The 21130-nt window shown below is 37.2% G+C and overlaps 1 protein-coding gene across 1 annotated transcript in view; it reads right to left on the bottom strand.

The window, feature by feature from the left end:
- Positions 1-21130, bottom strand: part of WDR37 (WD repeat domain 37) — a 43756-nt gene that overhangs the window by 4283 nt on the left and 18343 nt on the right. Inside the window, exons 6-13 of the mRNA XM_062506630.1 lie at positions 20064-20199; positions 18618-18689; positions 16640-16684; positions 14911-14987; positions 12898-13135; positions 12243-12384; positions 1176-1310; positions 397-511 (exon numbers count right to left, since the gene is read on the bottom strand). Coding sequence (XP_062362614.1) covers positions 397-511; positions 1176-1310; positions 12243-12384; positions 12898-13135; positions 14911-14987; positions 16640-16684; positions 18618-18689; positions 20064-20199 — 960 coding nt within the window. The remainder of the gene's footprint in view (positions 1-396; positions 512-1175; positions 1311-12242; positions 12385-12897; positions 13136-14910; positions 14988-16639; positions 16685-18617; positions 18690-20063; positions 20200-21130) is intronic.

Below are 21130 nucleotides of genomic sequence, written 5' to 3'. Positions count from 1 at the left end.
ATCTTTTAAAAAAGAAAAAAAGGAAAAAGAAAAAAAAAATCATGAGAAAACCACCATTAAACCTCATAGTGAGCTGTTTTTCTGACACAATTCACATGAAGACATTAAAACCCATCTGAAACGCTCTTACACACTTTTTCCATTTCATAGAGAAGGCAGATACGTGTTTCACTTTAGTAAGGGGAAAAATCATTATGAAAATCACTTGAAACACCATTTCCAACTCCAATAAAAAAGTTTAAAATGTTTCATATTGGCATGTTGGTTATTTTTACTAACTAACAGCGTATTTATTCAGACCGGTGCCATTCAGCATTTAAAGTAGAGAGCCCAAATGCCACTTTGAAGCCTGCATGAGGAAGGACAGACACACTGAAGGGACAGCTCTGCAGGTACCTGTCTGTTGCTGCGAGGGAGCCGTGCCAGCCGCACCCCGGACATGTCGAACAGTCGAACCTGCCGGTTGTCGTGGGGAAGGGCGATGATCCTCTGGCCAACGCACACGTTAATCCTGCAGAGGAGGGACAAAAGGAGCCTGGGTAGGAAACAATGAGCCTGGCAAATAGAAACTGACAGCACAAATTTAAGCTCACAGGAAGGGGACGCAGCTGAATTTTTACTGGCTACAATTCACAAATAGAAAGAGAAAAAAATATTGAACCGTTAAGGAATTTTCTGTTGTACTAGATCCTCAAATTGCCTTAACATCTGCATTTTCTTGTAGAAAATTTCTTAAAAGCAATGTACTTACTAAAATTTAGTGCTCATCACACCTGTACATTATAAAACCATTTCAGACCTTTTTCAAATTCTTATAAATCTCAAGTTTAACTTCAGGGACAAAACTAAATATATATGCCGTGAATTAATAGACTATTTCAGTTGAAAGATACCTGCAACAATCATACAGTCCAATTACCTGACCAATTCAGGCCTGACCAAAGCTTAAAGCATGTTATTAAGGTATTGTCCAAATACCTCCCAAATATTGGAAGGCTTGGGGTATCAACCACCTCTCTAGGAAGCCTGTTCCAGGATTTGACCATCATCTCAGGAAAGAAATAGCCAGTCCAAACCCCTGTGGCACAGCCTTAAAGCATTCCCACATGTGAAAGAAATTAAGAATTAATTAAGAAAGCATGAATTAAGCAAAGCAGTAACTCAGATCTGCTTACCTGTTGACTGCAGAATCTGTGCGGATCGTTGCAATAGGAGACCTCATGTTTTTCAAATCCCAGACTTTTACTGTACGGTCATCACTACCAGAAACAACATTGTCTCCCACAGTGAAAACTGCAGATGTCACAGTGCTAAACAATCAGGAGTAAAGACAAAGATGTCAAACTCTAAACTTCTTTATTAAACTAGCATCTGATTTAAAGGTTCACTTTCTGTTCCAGTGCTTCATTTCCTTCCTTCCAGGGCATATGTAGCTTGCCCTTGTCTTTGTTTTTTTTAAACAGAGTAATCTGAAATTTTAAAATTACAAGCAGTCATTTTTGAATAAATAAATATTCTTACATGAAGCTATGACACTTAAGGTGAACAGAGCTTGACTGACCCAAGTGCTAAGAGAAGCAGCCCAACAGCAGAGACTCATTCTGGAGGTATCTTTCATATTCCACTGATTCTGACACAAGCTAAATTCACTTTTGAAGTTCTGCACTAATGTCCACCAGGTTTATCACACAACCCCAACTGAATTAGTAGCACAGTGTACAAATCTTCTCAACTGATTTGAGATCAGTAACCAAGCTCTTCTTTCCATCCAAAGATTTCTGTAGAACTATTCCAGACATTTTCATTCACTTCACTGATACTGAGGAGGTCCCAAACACCTGAGAGGTAGCTAAAGCTATTCCATACACACATGAACATGCTGTAACCTACATACAAAGTCTCTAGTATAGCTCCACTACCAACAGCTACAGCAATCCAACAATCTCTAATTGTAATTTCTAGTCCTGTTTTCCAAGCAACTAAAGTCTGAGAGTCAGGTAAAAAATAGTAAGTAGTAGTAAGAAGAACAAGCATACAATTCTTCAAATTTTACCTACTATGCCTAGAAATGCACAAGGGCAGTCAGAGAAAGACTAGTGAGAATATTTCTAGCAATTGAAAGTGTAACATATTGCTTCCAGAAGCTATTTTATAAAAAATTTTAATTTAGAAATGTATTACCTTTGTATTTTACAGCTTCAGATAACAGCATATCATCAATATCCTGGGCACAAACAATTTTCATGATGATTCTGTGATTATTTTAAAATATTTTACCTTTATTTCATATTAACCAATTATAAGCTTTTGTACTACAATTTTCATTGTAATTTTGTGAATTCCCAACTAAAAGCCAGTTATTTTCTGCCCACATAATGTACTAACAAAGTATTTTTGTCTCTCCTTATAATCATTAGGGAAGGCTTCTCAATTCTGTTTCTACAGATTTGATGTAATGACCTATCTTGTAACTTGGGTCATGCACATCAATTTCTTAGAATTTAGTAGTTTTAATTTAAGTTGTCAGTTGTTACTGTCACTTTAGTTGTTCTGCAGAAATTTGAATTCATGTCCTATCCAAGCTGCTGATTAAGATTAGCACAAGCCAGGTCACAATGGACCAGTTTATGCAAGCCTCTTAATTTAAATTGACACCAAATTAAGTTTTAATTAGGATGAAGGCCCACTTTATTCATGATACCAAGTTTCCTAACACATTATTAGAGTGCAGCTAAGACACCAGGGAGATGATTACAGAAAGAATCAAGAGGTCTTCGACTAATCTTCTGGACTTTATGAACAAAAAGTCAAAAAAGTTAAAACATACATGAAGGCCACAACTGCTGAGTCTCTTTCATCAGGCACCTTCTCATTCGGAAAGAAAACTCACTCATGCAGTCAAGCTGCTCCACAATACAGCTGGTATGTTCTTACCCCCAAACTCGGCTCCTACCAGCCCAAACTCCTTTAAATTTACCAACATCTGCACTTCTCACTAGTTCTTTACACAAAGAAGCTCAGAAAAAAAATTCAGGCTTTCACTAATCTCTATACTGCTGCAACATATTTGCAGCAATGTTCATAAGTTTGAAATTCTCTATTCAATCTCCATAATTTCCATACACATTGGGAGACTTCCTAGCACATATCAGCATAAAGAACTCAAGTCATAGAAAATCCCCAGGTGAGTGAATATACTGCACTTTAGTATTCTGCTGCCAACAAACAAATCTGATCTATTTTCCCATCACACATTTTATTCCAATTACAGCTGGAATACGTTGTGAAACTGTCTTAAAATAACCCTCCACTTTTGGGTGCATTTCTTCAAAACTTTAAAGAGCTTTCCAGCTTCTTTGATCTCATATTGGTTTTGCTTTATCATTAATCATTTTCAAACATGGTTAAGTTTCTTTGACCACATAAGGTTCTCTAATCCTTAGATATATAATTTTAAAATGAAAACATTCAAAACTATTGCCAGGAAAGCAGAATGCCAATCCCAGGTTAGCTCAATCCTTCCTGCTCCTCCAAAGACTCTCAAAAGATAACAAAATCCTTTCCAGCTTAACTTACTCTTTTCAGCTTAACTGTTCAGATACTGGGTACACCAAGCAAAAGTTTGGAAAATATAAATGCAATGAAATTCCACTGTAGCTCTCTGGAAATAGGGCAAGTGATAGAAAGGCAAAGGGAAAGCTGCTGGTCTGTTTTTAGTGACAACTTTAAAGGTGCTTAGTGGTCTTGGCCCTGCAGGCTAGGATGTGCACTATTTGCAAGCACATGGGACTATGAAAACAATCTTTTACATAAGGAGCCTTGAATTTAATGCTAAATATAAAAGCACCTCTTACTGAACTCAGTGTTCATGATCAAGAATTTTGGTCCCAGTTCCAAAGCAAACAGTATATGGATGTCTGCATAACATTCCCTGAGCTTTTACAAAAATTAAGCATGACTCTTATAAGGGAAACTCTCAATTCAATTCTCAAAGATACCTCATTTTCAAAATAGGATTGGCAAGGCTTGAAGTTTTAAGTAACTAAAGAGGACTAGAAAGGCCAAAATGGCATCATTCTTACAAACCTCCCCTCCGGGGAGAGTTATTAGCTCTTCATTCATCTGCATAAAGACAAAGTGGTTTTCTAGGGGTTGTTTTTTCTTTTATTTTAAAGTGGAACAACATAATGAGTTCATATTTTAAAAAATCACATGCATCTAAATTCAGAAACATGCTCAACACTACTGACTTAAAACACAGGAAAGTGCTGCACTCATAGATCCTATGCAGTACAAATAACATTCTGTCTCCTCTGATACCCCAATGGGGCATCTCTTAAAATGACAGATGCATCTCAGCAATTTTTTTCTTGGTTTTGTATTTATTTGTTTTTTGGTTTTTTTTTTTATTAAAACAAAATAGTAACAAGAAGAAAGGCCACTTCCTACTTATAAACTAAACCAGAATTTTAGCCCAACTAAAGGGGAATGGTGAGAAGAAAGAAAGGGATGCAAAGTCTGTGAGTAAAAAGAATTTAACAGAAGCAACCAATAAACAAATAGCCTTTCAAAAGTATTTCCTCCATAACCCCATCCATATCACAAAAATTAAAAGCCTTTTTCCTCTATTTTCATGTGGCTAGATTTAATTCTTGTTTGTATTAGTCTTCAGTTTCTTCTAACCCAGATAAAACTCTGGTTAACATCCCGTTGGCTATATTAATAAAAAGTGTCAACAAAAGATCATCAGCCCCCTTGTTAATTGAATGCTAGAAGACATTAGATTTTTAATAACTCAAAAGGATGACAGGTATTGTAGGACATTAAAGAAAAAAAAAAACAACAAAACAAGCAAAGAGGAAGCAGTCTTATGACACTTCAAACTGTGGGTCCCACAGGGAGTTTGGTGTGCTACAACTATTCTCCAAAAAAGCTTCAGCCTCTGCCAAACCCCAGCAAAACTCATTTATCTTGTCATAGGGAGCAGCCGAGCGTGTACTTCCAGCTGACAGCGTGGCACTTCCTCACCACACACCAGTGCCTGGCCTCGAACATCCTGCTCCCTGCGTGGGTCTCAATCACCAGAAATGCTGTGGCGCTCGCACTCCTCATTAGGCTGAACAGCTGTCTCCCCAGTCACACTGAGACACAAAACTGCTTTGCATAACAATCTGCTGAAATTTCACACATAGGGGAAGGGGGGCAAGGAAAAACGTTGAAAATGTTGGACCGTGAAATGCTGATGCAGAACTCTCGTTGGCAATGTACCAAAAAAGAAGTTAACGCTGCTCTTTCCATTTTGATTTGCAACCTAAACTGGGATTTACCATCGAACTGGGAGACAACACATTTTCATGGCCTTGAACAGGCATCTACATGCCTACATCTGTGTGTGGGACAAAAATGAGTAAAACCAGAGCTTTCAGATACATTTATTCAACGTAACTTCAATACATACAATTACCTACAGTTATATGTAAGCTGCAAAATTTGAGGGCTCAAGTATGCCTCTCATTTTAAGTGGCAAAAACGAGAAACAAAACCTAAAGGAAGCTCAGTTTGGTATCACACTTTCTACATACGTTTCCTTTGTTTTAGGGGAACAAAGCATATCCCTATATCAAACTGTCTGCAGCCTGAGGGGAAGCCAGGAACTGTGTTTAAAACCTCCAGATGTGGACAACCCCACTGCCCATCTCAACAGGAGATGGCCCTGGCCACAGGAGGTCCAGGTAAGAGGGTACAGTACCTCCACTTTTGAGTGCATTCAGGTTTCAGAATTGCTAAAAGCACTCAATTCCAGGAAGAACTACACACATAATTCCACATAATTCCCAAAGTCTGTCTGCGGATTTATCTCCAAATATGAGCAAATATTTTTCTCCAACTTAAGAACCAGTAAGACAAACCATGAATGAATTACAGAATCACAGAATCATTCAGGTTGGAAAAGACCTCTGAGGTCATCGAGTCCAACCTACAGTTGAACACTGTGGCAACCAGACCATGGCACTGATTGCCACATCCAGTCTTTCCTTAAACACCTCCAAGGATCATGACTCCCCCACCTCCCTGGACAGCCCATTCCAATGTCTAAGCACCTGTTCTGTGAAGAAATTCCTCCCAACGTCCAACCTAAACCTCCCCTAGCAGCTTGAGACCATTTCCTCTTGTTCTGTCACTGGCTGCCTAGGAGAAGAGACTGACCTGGCTACTACCTCCTTTCAGGAAGCTGTAGAGAGTGGCACTTTGATAACTCCATGCCAGTACCAGGTTGGGGGAATGCTAGAAGAGAAAACTGGGAATTCAAGCCGTGCAAGAGAGCAAGGAGTGGTAACTTGGACCGGCTGAAGGCATGTAAAATGTACTGGCCCTAGTCTGTCCTGAAACAGATCACTGAAGAAGCACTCAGCATGGGAAGTGAGGTATAGTCACAGCTGGATCCCTGAGCCATCAGTTATTAAGGCTGCTAACAAGTCTAAGAAAAACACTGAATTCTTATCATATTCTGTTATGTCTATGTAGTAAATGCAAACCAAAAGGTTTTGTAAAAATCTTTAGAAACACTAGAAGCATTTCAACAAAGCTAACCTAGAGCTTTGAGCCCAGGCCATAATCTTCATTTAAAGAATATTCAACATGCAAATGTAGGATCAGAACAGTGTGTAAAATGCAAGTTTGGAGTATTTTTTCAATGAAATGCAAGAGGAAAAAACGTCCCTCAGCAGACAAAACAAGGTAAGAATATCAACAGCAATATCAGAACCATCTAGTTAATCAGTGAGACTTGGGGAGAAAACTCAATGTTTCATCACAAAAATTTTGCATTTCTTACAAAAGCTAGATTGAGATATCCACACATGGGGAATGCCTAAGGCATTCTTTGATGAGAAACAACAGAAAAAGGGTAGATAAAGCATCACTAGAGTCATTAATAACTGAAGCAAGAACAGGACTATCTTAAAAAGAACAGATGTGTTAGACTGATCAAACATCACTGATAGCATCCAACTTGTTAAATTTTGTTTGGCACAAAAGGTTTTGACTAAAAGCCCAAGCACAGATTTACCCAAAGATGGAAAACCTACATTTTTAGGATGACATCTACACACGCTTTAGCTTCACCAAGAAAGCATACTTGAGTAAGAATACAAAGCAGTGACCTTGTAATATTGGTCATACTTAGAATAAGACTGCTTCCCAACAGGGATGTCCAATACATGGCTTCCCAGAGAAAAGGCACGTCTCCCCCTGCCATGAAGTGCTCTTTCAAGAACAATATATTCAAGACAGACACAAATAAGGTATGAGAATTAAATCTTGCACACCCAAGAATCTGAGAAAGTCAGCTGACCTTGGCAAACTCGCGTCCACAAAAACTAAATTACTAATCTCTTGAAACAGAATACCATTTTGACATTAACTCTCAATTCACTAAATGTCAGAATTCAGCCCAGCATCCCAATCAGCAGCTGCTTAGTAGTTTTTATATTTTTTTAATGCAGATTCTTCAGCAAACATAGCAGTTGGAAAACCTAAAGTTGAAACAAAACATATTTGCAATTCTCTAATTTCGAAGTTCTCAGGATGAAGCGCAATTCACCATTCAGCTGCACATTCAGAGACATACAGGCAGCAAATGAACAGGAACTTTCCCTTCTGGTCTCTTAGAGCCACACAAGCAGAGTGAAAGGAGATGGAATATGCTGCAGTCTAAAAGAGCTTTAAGCTTTGTAAGAAATAACATAAGATCCATGATCAGCAATTTTTTTCCTGAGTTCGCCCAGAAAGTAACACACAGATACAGATTCCACAGCTAGCACACGTTCATGCTCCATGCACTGGCTCAATCTAGTCACTAAGATTGGTAAGTTTGAAAAGTAGTAAACAAACTTTGATATTTTTTTGGCTAGGACAAAAGTACCTGCTCCAATTTATGGGGGTTTTTAAAGCCAAAAAATGCATTTAATTGGCATGGCAAGGTGGTGCATAACTATATATGGAACAACCAAAAAGCATTAACAAAGGATATTCACACAAGAATAGCAACCCAAAGCTGCTTCTGAAGACAACACTTTATTCTTTGAAGGATGGTATTTGCAAGTACAGACTTGGAAGGCCTGCAAATTTTTTTTCAAGCATTTCAAGAGCAACATCCCCAACCAGTGTGTACCTCTTACAGCCACTAAAGAAAACAAAACCCTTTATTATTTACCAAGTAACTTTTCAGCTGCATATAAGTATCAATACACTTCATACGTATAGCAAAAGCTGTAGTTTAAATACTGTATATGAATCCACTAGCTAATAAACATTCTGTTGCCCATAGGGGATTAATTTATTTCTCGTGTTACTAAACTGTCAGAACAAATGTATAAAATCTGTAAAGTTCTGGCTAGACCTGCACAGACTAGGATTTTTTTTTAAGCTACGAATGGTAAACATTTCCAGCATTAGTATTAGGATGTGCACATCAAGGCACAACCCAGCACATGCAGAGTGCTTAAAGGAAGATAAAAACTCAGCAAGCAGATATTCAAGAGCATGTCAACACCAGAGTTACTCAACTGGGCCACTGTGCTGGGAAAACCAAGGCCTTCACAGCTGGGACAAGATGGGCTGTGCAGGTATCAGCAAAGCACAAGTGAAGTGGAATGAAAACTGCCATGTAGATGCCAGAACCATTTTGGTCTGCAGAACAAAACCTTATTTCAGTTTGAAGAGCTCTAATCAATAACCTCTAAATTGAATAATTTCTCAATAGGAGAACAGCTATTATCAATCATGTATTTCAAAGCAGTACCTGCTGGAAGAAAGATATTGGAATATGAGCCACCAGTATGATTTCTGGAGGCTTTAGCTCAGGAAATCAATTTAGTTAACAGGCCACAAGTTAGTACCTGGATTATAACACAAATGTACTCTTTTCCCAGGGCTCTGCTGAACTCTTCATATGGGGATGTGACTAGGGATTCACAGCATTAGTAAGACAAATTCCTATTGGTGCACATACAGAACCAGACAATAAAAAAATATTTATATTTAAGCAAACATCAGTCTTATTTCCACAGCATTTCATTTTTTTTTTCATCAGTAAAGAATAACTAAGTAAGATGAACTGTGGGCACAGCAAATCTAAAACTGTAAGTGACAAGATACTTTTACTGCTATGTGAGCAGGGCACAGGCAAAGTCATTTATTTAACTGAAACATTTATAATTATACAAAAACACACACTCACATACATACATACATATATATATATATATATGAAAAATGTAAACAAGCAATGTTTACAGAACTGGAAACTTCCATGGGAAGATACAACTTCATAGAAGACCCTAGGTGAATGCACACTTGAAGGGCAAAAGTACTATCAATGTACTATACTTAGTCCATAAAAGTCAAAATCTACTTAGAAACACACTTTGAGGCAAAATAGGTAACTTGTAAATAAATACAGAAAATATAAGAATAAAATACAGGAAACTTCTTTAATTATCATAGGAAACAAAGCAAATTAAAGATAAAAAAAACCCAAAAGATTAATCTGAAGCTAGAGAGACTAGGGAGGCACAAAACATTTAACAGGGAAGTTAATTAAACACTGCAACATGCAACTTAGAGAATTTGCCAAGATCTAAGTAGAAATCTCTACCATTGGAACAACCTAACAGTCGGCAATTCTACAATTACCTCTTAATTCAAAGCAGTTATCAATGCATGCAGCTCAATACAGACAAGTTGATCACAATGATTCCTTCTGGCCTTGTTAGAAGAGAATTTATTTCCTTAAACTGTCTTAATAGTAGATTATAAGAAACATTCTGCTTTTAATAAAGCTATGTTCAGGACACCAAAATGACAGGCGATTTCTTAGTCCACTTAAAATACAAATAATCTCTCCCAGATAGTGACATACAAGACAATGCACGGCAACTCTGAGTTGACATCAGTTAACTCCATAAATGCTTTACATGCTCTGTCTATAACAGGATTCTTCAGTCTCTCAACACATCAGCACCAGTTTTAGTTTTCACACGATAATGAGCCGTTGCTCGTACACCTTCAGCGTCGCTCATTAGCGCTAATTAATTAAAGGCATTTGAGATGGCGCCGCCGCGGCGCTGCTGCCACCTGCTGGTGAGCGGCTGTGCTGCCGCGGACCGCGCGGGAGGGAGGGACCGCGCGGAATGAGATTTTGGGAGTAGGACACAATCAACACGGAATGCTTGCCTCATGATTGAGATGTTTGGCATCTAATTATATTGGCACAGCGCATTAGGAGTTGATCTGGTGACAAAAGAGCTGCTCTGTGAGCGCCAGGCTCATCATTCAGCCAGAGGGTGTTAAAACTTATGGTTAAGGACTTTAAATCATCAGTGTTAACAACTGTAACATCCAATTTACAGAACTGATGCCAAGGGCCTATCAAAATATTAAGTACTTGGCAAATTATTCAAACAGACACTCAGAAAAGCCAAAAAAAAAAAATTAAACCGTTTATTCGCTGCTTAATGCGAAAAGATTGTTGCAGCGTTGATTAGAGGGTGATTTTAAAATATTTTGCCAGTAGGCAGTAGAATAAAAGAACAAAAATAAAATTCCTTAAAGTGTGTCTCAACTGCAAAAATATCAACCCCCCATCTCTACTCTGCCTGCACTCGCCAGTGAAACACCTGTAACAGAATTACCCCTTCCACAACTGAAAGACTTCAGCAGTCCTGGCCACTGAAAAGTAAAATCAGTTTTGAGACTGCCACATTTAGGGTGTATTTGGTGAAAAAACGCCTATGTCAATACTAAAAACTCCTACATTCAAAGTACAAAACAGACAATTGATACAGCAGAAAAACACAAATATGAAGATGATTAAAAGCTAAAGTAAGAGTGACTGAAGAGGCAGCACAAGGTCTATTCCATTTCTAAAAACTAAACTCTGCTAGTTTATAGGTCTCAGCAATAGAAGCCAAAACACCAGCTAACAGTCTTTACAGCATGCATCATCACCCAAGATCAACATCATTTGGTCTCAGCAAATATATGGGAAAACACAAATGTCAGTCTTGGTGATTTCTCTGAAAAAATATCTTGGGACAAAGCAGTTAATAAGCTTAGGAAAAAAAATGCAAGCACCAATAGATACAAAACATTCCAACTTCATATGACATTCTAGGGAAAATGATAGAAGAATACAAAAGTTTTAAGATTAAACAATTCTAGGATGGAGGCCACAAAATTAAGCTTACAGCTCTATCAGGAGAAGGTGGCCACTTACACAGAATGATTGTGAAGCACCAAGTAATTTATCAAGCTCAGGAGTCCAAGGCAGAGAGGGTTAAAGAGGTTTTAGTTTATATATAGGCTAGAAATAGCTAAGAAAATGAAAAAGAAGGTACTGAAATTCAGTCATAATGTAAATTACTCATTTGAATTAAGAAAAAACAGAAATGTGACTAAATACTTGGGGTTTGAATTTTGAGCTAGGATTAACAACCATCTTTTATCCCGAAGAAAGGAGATGAATTTTTTTCTAAAGGAGTCAAGCTCAAACATTTACAAGTCAAGAAAAGATTTGCTTCCTTGGGTAAAGTATTTCCAAGTTACATCTGCATTTTCCATATATCAGAGCTCCAAAACCCAGGAAGTTAAGTAAACACCAGAACACAGATTCTCAGAACTACATTTGTCCGTGCACAATAGTCACCAGTATAATAACATTAAGCCTGAATTGGTAACTAAAATTGTTAGAACACTGTTTCAACAGAATATGGCAATTGGTGCCTGTACTTTTATTTCTTATTCTTTGAAAAAATTAGAAGCTTTTAAGAGTAAAAAGTAATCCTTTTTTATCCACTGGTTTCAAAGGAGTAACCTTTACTTCACAGTGAGTACCAAGACAAGCAGAGGCAATCTGCTTGATCCACTGCATCACAGCAATAACCCCAAACTGCAAGCATAACCAACGCTAAAAAGAACCCCATACCTTAAGCGACCTATAATTGTAAAAATTTTTATCAAGACTTGCCATATGAGCAATAGCACACCAAGAGCCCTGGCTGCTGTTTTGGAAATTATGTACCGCTGTGCTACGTTTGAAGGAAGACAATTGGGGGTTTCTGTGAAAATCAGTCTCACAAAACAGGAATGAACTCAGTACCTCCAGAACTGCACAGGAACAGTTCCGGACAGATTTGCAACTTTTTGAACTTGTGAAAAGCTGTGAAGGAGCTGTCACTTACTCTGTGTGGCCCTGAAAGACATTCACAGAATGGATAGAAGGATCTCTGAAGTCCCACAGACGGAAGGTGGTGTCGCGTGACGATGTTACCACGAGACGCTGGGTGGGATGTGTACAACAATGTGTCAGCTCTTGGTCGTGCCCTGCAATCACGCATGAGAACATGTAAGGCAATGAAAATAAGACTTTTCATTTCCACATACACTTAGAATGAAATGCTGATGATTTTTTCTCTTTTTCTCAAACAGAAAGGAGTAAAGACCATCCTCAACTTTAATCCTCTTACTGTTGTAAAAGTTTGGAATGCATTTAGAAGGCAAAAACCACGCTACTTATTTCACATTCAGTAGTGTAGGTTATTGCTGCTTAACACACCATGAACACAGCAAAAGCCTTTTGCAAGAACTAAAATTTGGGTACATTCAATTTAAACTATTTATTCATAGGTTAAATCCGAAGCTTAAAAGACAAATTCATGCTCAGGGGATTTACAAGACTACCATTGTAAAAACTATTACAACACTGAGCAGCAGATGGTACACACTCACATCCTGCTCAGAGAGACAACTTACTCTTCTCAATGTTTTAGTATCTACAAATAACCCCTCATATAAAAACAAACCACCAATCAAAATTTTTTGAGATTGAACAAATACCTGTAAGAGAATGGACAAGTTCAGAAGTCTCTACATCATACAGATTTGCTGTCCTGTCCCAGGATGCTGTCACAGCTTGCTTTCCCCCAACAAGCCAGTCAGCTGCTATGACCACTCCTTGATGGCTTTTCAGTGAAGTTAATGGGGCTCTGACAGTAGGACAATCACTGGAACCATCTCCATCTCCATCAGGTTCATCTTTATCTGAGATTTCAACTTCATCTTCTCCAGACACTTGCTGTGAAATTAAAGAGAAAAAAAAAAAGATGTAGAATAAAAGGGAAGGAATGTCTCTTAAGTTACATTTTGCAGTGTAAACACTTCCCAGTCCCCTTAATGCGAATGTGGGTAAATTAATTCTGCTGCACCTAGCCTGCTCCAGTACTCACTATCACAAACTTAGTTGAAAGAATATAACCAGTAAGTTAAATGCAGTTTTAATAACTCCTTTTAACAACTTGCTGATGCGCAGCTGAGGGAACTGGAGAAAAGGAGGGTCAGAGGAGACCTCATTGCTCTCTAAAACTCCCTGAAAGGAGAGTGTAGCCAGGTGGATGTCAGTGTCTTCTCCCAAGGAACAAGTGATAGGACAAGAGGAAGTGTCCTCAAGTTGCACCAGGGGTGTTTAGTCTGGATATTAGAAAAAATTTCTTCACCAAAAGGTTATCAAGCCTTTGAACAGGCTACCCAGGAAAGTGTTGAAATCAACATCTCTGGAGGTATTTAAAAGATATGTTGATGTCACCCTTAAGGACATGGCTCAGTGGAGGGCTGTGACAGTGCTGGGTTAACAGCTGGACTTGATGATATTAAGAGTTTTTTTCCAATCAAAATGATTCATGTTTCTACTTCATTTTAAAATCTCATCCAAACTGTAGCTCTGAGTATCAGACCCCCTTTACTATCTTACTCTAGACTAAGTCTATGACCCTAGCACTTCACTGCAGCACATTATCAAGGGACTTGTCACCTTTCAATTTTTAAAGGTAGAAACATCTAACAGGACACTGACGACATTAATCTTTGGGAAGACAATAATTTACAGACATTTTTATCCATTAAAAATCAAATCATTAAAGCAATATTTGTCTGTTGGTCAATAAACAGTCATCGTGTAGTGTTGATGTAAACTGGATGTAAAATAAATTCTTTTCCTCATCATTAAACATCCTTCTCTGAATTCCTTTTATACACTTACACATGAGAAAAGCATATTTCTTTTATGTTTCTTGGGGTGCAAAAGATAACATTTGTATTTTCTTTCAAAATGGAAATGCCAAACCAAATAAACTGAATCAAACATTTTCCATTCAGAAATCTACCTCATATTATAGTCAACTCTTGCCCCTGCTTAGCCTACTGAGAAGCTCATGCTATAAACTATGTTTTTGTCACAATTTAGTAAGGGTGCTTTTAAGTAAAATAAGCATTTGACAGGCTAGAGTAAATACTGAGTAAATAAAGGCCTGGGGACAACAAAATCAAGACAGTCTGATGTGTGCTGGCAAGAGTTGATCAGAAATCGATAAAGACTCAATTAAATAAATGCCAAAATTACAAGTCTTTACCATCAGTTTTCAATCCACTAGCAACTATAGGTAATACAGGTGCCTCAGTAAGTTACACTACAAAAATTTAACCAGTTTAAAAAGAACTTCATTATTACAAAAAAGAAGTTATTCAACTGTTCATTTATAGTTAATTAACACATCTACTACCTTGAATAAAAAGTCAATTCATGTACTTGAAGCTTAATTATACTTAAATTCTATTCTTAAAAATACTTAAATTCTATTCTATATCAAATGCCTTTGAAAACATGAAGGAGTCTATTTTTAAAGAAAAGGTGAAATACAGCTGTTAAACTAAAACCTTAAAATCCCACCTTTGGCAGTTCTGAAATCATGTAATTGTTTAAATTATGTGTAAATTTAGCATTCAGTCTTATCATAAAACCTGTATCTGATGAAATTGCTGTGCAATTAGTTTAGTTGCAGGAAGTTGATTGCTTACATTGCAGTCTGCAGTTGGCTGAGGTGTAGGTAACTGCACTATGTATCTCCAGATGTGAGCTGTCTGGTCTCCAGATGCTGCACAGGGGAAGAGAAGCAAAAAAAAAAAAAAAAAAAAACAAAACAAAACAAAAAAAAAAAAGAGAGAATAAATAGGAGTATTTCCATGGGCAATAAAAACAAGCTTTAATATTACATTTACTGTCTAATACTATGTAAGTTGCATCTTTTCCTAATGACACCATTATGAACTTTATGGTAAGCAAGTCTCAATCTCTCAAATGTAGCTCATTATGCAAGATATGAGAAGCTACCAAATTAATCACTCCTACAGTGAAACATGCACTCAAACACTACACACAAGAACACGAGTCTCACCTCTACTCAATATGTAACATTTGAAGAAGGCATTTAATACATCACCAGATATTCATCTACTGATTCTCAAAATACTGGGGTTCTTTATTCAATGATTTCTTCCATTAAGTATTTTTACCATGCTTTTAATGAGAAACCCAAAAAAGCAAATATGAAGCTACTCGTCTTCTGCCTTAAACAATTCAGCTTAACTAGTAGCAGTTTACAGCTCAGAAGGTACCATGTGATTTTAACTCCATCTGTTTTAAAATAGACTTATTGATTATTAACTAAGGAGAAACTCAAGATTGTCCTTGCTATGGTCAGAACAAACTTGTTCTAATCCTGCAGGGCTGCTCTCCAGCCATTCCTCTCCCAGCTTATGCTCATGCTTAACATTACTGTTTTAGCTGCAGCACTGGAACTTGTTAAATTGCATCCCATTAATCATCACCCAGTGCTCTCACTGATTTGGATCCTTCTGAAAGGCCTCCTATCCCTCAAAAGAATCAGCAGCACCTCCCAGTTTGATATCACCAACAAACTTGCTAACGTTGCATTCAGCTCCTGTGTCCAGGTCACTGATAAATTTATTGAAGAGGGCAAGTTCTAGAACTGATTCCTGAGGGAACACCACTGGTGACCCTTTGCCAGCCAGACACAGCCCCATTTACTACAACACAGCACACCATGAACCAGCTCATCCCACAGCTGGACAACTTGTCCAGAACACCGTGAAGAACACTACCAAAACCTTTACTAAAAAACCAGAAAAACTTAATCCACCACATTCCCTTCATCCACTAGACAGGTCATCTTATCCTAGAAGGATATCAAATGAATTAAACAGGACCTTCCCTTTGTGAATCCATGCTGACAGTGCCTGATGACTGCATTATTCTTTAAATGCCCTTCAGCAGCACCCAGTATAATCTCCAAAATTTTTTCAGGAACTGAGATTGGATTAACAGGTCTGTAGTTCCATGGGTCTTTCCTCACAACCTTCTTGTAATATTGGACTAACACTAGCCAGAAGGGACCTCTCCAGACTCCCAAGAACTTTGGTAGGTAATCAGGAGGTATACCCCACTAGTTCTTTGAGTACTCTGGAATGAATTCCAGAACATTCTGCTGATGTGTGATTTTTTTGTGTCTGCCTGTCTGAGTAGGCAAGCACAAATGACAACATGACATGAAAAATACAGATGGCAAGATCTAGCTCTGATTTGTTATGCCTTCAAATATAAAAATAATTCAATCAACAAGGATGCTGGCAAAGCAATAGGGAGAGTCTACAACCAGAACAAATTAGTAAATTACATGCATTTTCCATCAAGATTAACATACTTAACATAGGAAAAAATTTTACATACCTGTAAGAGCCACTTGCTCAGTGGGATGAAACTTTATGGAGTTTACTGTATGAAAGAAAAGTAAAGTTTTAAGTTTGTATGCTAAAATAATTATTTCAAAATATTTTATCATTAAAAGCATTGAAAAATCAAGTCATCTTAAATTTTCAGCAATTTTTGGTAGAAGTCTTTTAGGTGATATAAAAGTGTAGTATCAAGGAAAGCAGCTAAAATTGATTATGCAACAACACATTTTCTAGCAAGCTATTTCCTAAATCTAGTACAAGTGGTTCATGTCAGAGAGGATTAACAAACTACATTCAAATCATATGTAAGCTGACAGGGAATAATGCTCTGGACTTCCACAAAGATAATTTAAGTATTCATAATTATTTCTAATTTAATGAAAACTAATTATATATTACCATCAACATTCTGCTTATTACTTAGCATTGCAAGAACAAATGCCTGAAAACATGATGCAAGTAACACCAATCAGATTTCAGTCCTGAAACCATATGTAATCAAAACATGATGTCCTGAAAGAATTCTCTTAACCAACAAAGCTCAACATTTCATTTCAGTGCACAAGATTCCATTCAAGAATTTAGAACTAATTTCCATCCATTATACCAGTTAAATAGATGCATATGTTGTTGGGAGAGCGTAGCATAATGAGTCTAAAAAGATACTCCTTAAACTGAACTAACTCTATGATGCACCAGCTGCTGGCACCCAACACCTTTGCACCATTTCGAATCAGCTGTCGAACAAAAACAATTATTACATAAAAATACATTATTTCTATTATAATTTATAGATGTATATAGCTAAATAAGAATTTGTTGTTGTTGTTCTTGTTGTTTTTCAAACACAGTTGTTTAAATATAACTGTTTAAATACAGGTTAGAACTTCCCATTTTCATAGTTATCCAAATAACAATTTCTAAAAACTAACAGCATGAAAGTTCAAGTGAGTAAAGTTTTCAAACATTACTTTATAGAACTTAGAGGTCCATGCAGCAAACAACCTGAGATATGTGAAGGCATTAACGTTTTACCAGTTGTTTCTATGCATTTACCTTTGTGCTGTAGGAGCTAGAACTCATGCAGCAGGAAGAAAAAGTACAATTCACACCTGAAGCAGTTCTAGATAACTTAATTCTAATTGTACCCTTGCCACAAAGTTTGTTGTTTGTTTGATGTGCTGAGTTATTTAACCACACAATCCTAGTCAGTAACTGGGTTCCTCAATTTTCCAGGGTATGATCACTCAAAGTGCTCAGTACACAACAACAAGTTAAAGCTATGGAAACTCTCTCCAGTTTTGGTCTGCAAAATCCTGTATTCTAACTCATTAAGAGGCAGATGGGAGTTAATCAAGTTCTTGTCAAACTGGACACCAAAAATTAAGATTAACATCAAAAACATTCACTGCACTGCACCTCCCCACCCAAAGAGGAGTTTAAAAAACAATTTCCACAATAATCATTCTGGTGTAAGGAAAGACAAACACCTATATTTAATTAACTGACTTATAAACAAGATCTTCGTATTATGCAGCAAATGATATATGGGATCTTAAAGAAGTGCAAAAAGATATTCACCCAGCATCTGTATAGTTTCTAACCCAAATCTAACACAGATCCTGCAAGACAGCTAATTTCTCATTATATAAGCTTCTTTTGCTCTCCACATGCACAAGACCACAATGAGTTCTGACATTTAACTTCTGAGTATCATAACTGTGCTTGTAAATTTCTTTATATGGACTTGTTTATTCATTTAGCATTTGCATAACTGTCTTAATGTGCCTCTCCAACAAAGAATCACATTACAAAGCATTCTCTGTATGAAAATTAGTGGAACTTCCCAACTGACTTGTTAATGATGCTGGCAAACCTGCAAGTGAAACCACAATAAACATTTCTGTAGCTGGCCAAAACACATTTCCCCCTCCATGCTCTGTTCCAGTTTTCACAACATGCCCTTATCTTACCTGAGCCGACATGCCCTACATACTTGACAAGGCACTTCCCTGTTTCTATGCTCCACAGCAAAGCAGTGTGATCTACAAAGATTAAAAAGCAGCTGTAAATAGTTAAAGACATATGTTTTTCATTTTTACCCTTTCAACAAACAAGTTACCTTCCACTGTAGCATATACCATGTAAAATAGATTTTAAATGTAGAACTCCTGACTACCACCTTATAAACAAAACATAACATTTTCTTATCATTGTACACACGTCCCCCAAACAGTAATAATCAGATTAATTTGCAGCAAGTATTGAAAGGCAAATTCTACTTTTGATATTTTTCCCAACTTGGTTATATGCGTCTGTATAATGCTCCAGCTGTGTTTCATAAGGCTCAGAAAAAAACAGAGAAAGCATTCCATGGTGGAAAAGGCAGTTACTTCAAACAGGAATTCTATGTAAAATCTATCTACTTCCTGCATGGAAATTCCAAATGCATACAGGTCACGGCAGAGCACTAAAAAAACTAATTTAAAAAGGAAATGCCACTCCTTTATCCTGCCACAACCCCAAAAAAAAAATCTTAAGCGAATAGTACCTTAAAAATGAATTGGAGAACGACTGTTTCCAAGTTAAATCAGGACAACGACAAGATGTCCCACACAAAGACAAAATGTGCCCTTTACATGCAGGCACATAAAAATTGTAACAGTTCAGTTCAAGAAGCAGAGATTTCTGGTCTGTAAATATTATAGTCTAATCAGTACCTTCAGATTCTCTTCCAGCTTGAGAAGAATGTCACTTCAAATTGACTGATTCTATCTGGTTATGATTTCCTTAATCATTTTCCAAAACTACACAAGTCTCTACATTGATTTTTGGACTGTAATGGATTTAGTGACTTGTTCACTAGTACTTGTGCCCCCTCAAGTGGAAGGAATGAATCTTGTAAAGTAAAAAGAACTGAAAACTAATTTTTTTTTTTGCTGCCCCTGTGTTCTGAGGCAAAAGACAGAACACAAGAATACAAGAATATGCAAACTATGACCCCATGTACAGCTTCTATGAAACAAAGACTGAACAATGCTAGGATAGAAAGCCTGCAGGGATCTCTGTACCCAGCTGTATGGAGTTCTGTGCTAGAGGCCTCCCTGGTCAAGCAGCTCCCCATCCCACCCACCCACCCACTCCACCCAACCCACCCACTCAGTCACCCAGAGCTGACTAAGGAGAGTGTGACCTGCATGGAAGAGAACTGGCACAAGCTTTACAAAGACCAACAAGTATGCTTGAACTTTCTAAGGGAAAGGAAATTCCAATTTTAAGAATTTTTCAGCTACAGAACTTCTTTAAAAGGACTCTTTCAGTATGGAGCTCAGTTTTCAAGTATGCTTTGGATCTGTATTTGCTGTAGCTTAGGGACTTAACTAGAATTTTCTAAATATTCAGGCAACACAAAACTTTACCAGCAGATGCAGTTCCCAACACCACTGGCTGGGTTTTCGCGACACTGACATCCCAAATACCATCCCTGTGGCCAACATATTCCTTTACCAGTTGACAGATTGCCCTTGATGTTGTAGTTTTAAAACTGGATACAATCTGAAATAGCAGAGACACCAACATTTTTTTCCACATCAATCCAAGTAATTAACATACAAATAAAAATAGATATTAACTTTTCCATGATTCTTTAATGTTCTGACAAATCACTATTGTCAAAAACTTGACATTTGATGGTAGGAAAGTGAGTCTGGATGCAAACATACATGTCTTTTTTTTTTTCTTCTTTTTTAAAAGCAGCCCTTTTACAGAATGCAAGACAAACTATTCTGTACCACAATCATGCAATCTTATTGGAATAATTAATTGTACAAGTGCAGAGTGCATTTCTCATTCAGTCTGGGTAAGGATTTTCATGAAAAAAAAAAGACCAAACCCAGCAAAAAGCCTTAAAACTTTCCTTGCCTATTCCCGAACAAGTACATCTGGTAACTCAGACAGTCCCAGCTAGCCAGTGTAATATCTTTGAAAAAAACATACTTTTTATATACTTCTAGTAAAACCCAGAAACATTCAAATTTAAAACACTGCTGTTTTTCTTTAAAACTGCACAAAGCTAATAAAATCAACCTGAGAGCATATGCCTTTTTATTTCTGTAATGAAGCTTTTAAAAAAAATATGTCAAACTCATCTGAACATTTGATAAGCATGCTCCCTCAAAGTGAAGCTATTAGGGGAAAAACAAAGAAGACTTACTAAATCCAAATTACTATGTGTATAAGTAATATCAAACAAAAGGAAGGAAAATCTAGAAAACAGTAAAACTACAAGTCACTACAGTGCAGGAATGATTAAAACACTCAGCATCTACAGAAAGGAAGCAAACTGCAGAAATTCTACATTTTCAGATAAAAGGAAGTGCAATATTAAAAAAAAAAAATTCCCTTGCTGAACACTTCCAGAGACAATTGAAATCAGGAGTCATGAAAGATGGCTTTAAAAAATTAAGACCACCATTACAAATACCCC

This window comes from Cinclus cinclus, chromosome 1 (genome assembly GCF_963662255.1).
Source record: "Cinclus cinclus chromosome 1, bCinCin1.1, whole genome shotgun sequence".
Lineage (NCBI taxonomy): Eukaryota > Metazoa > Chordata > Aves > Passeriformes > Cinclidae > Cinclus > Cinclus cinclus.
This window is presented reverse-complemented; position numbering and strand designations above follow the sequence as displayed.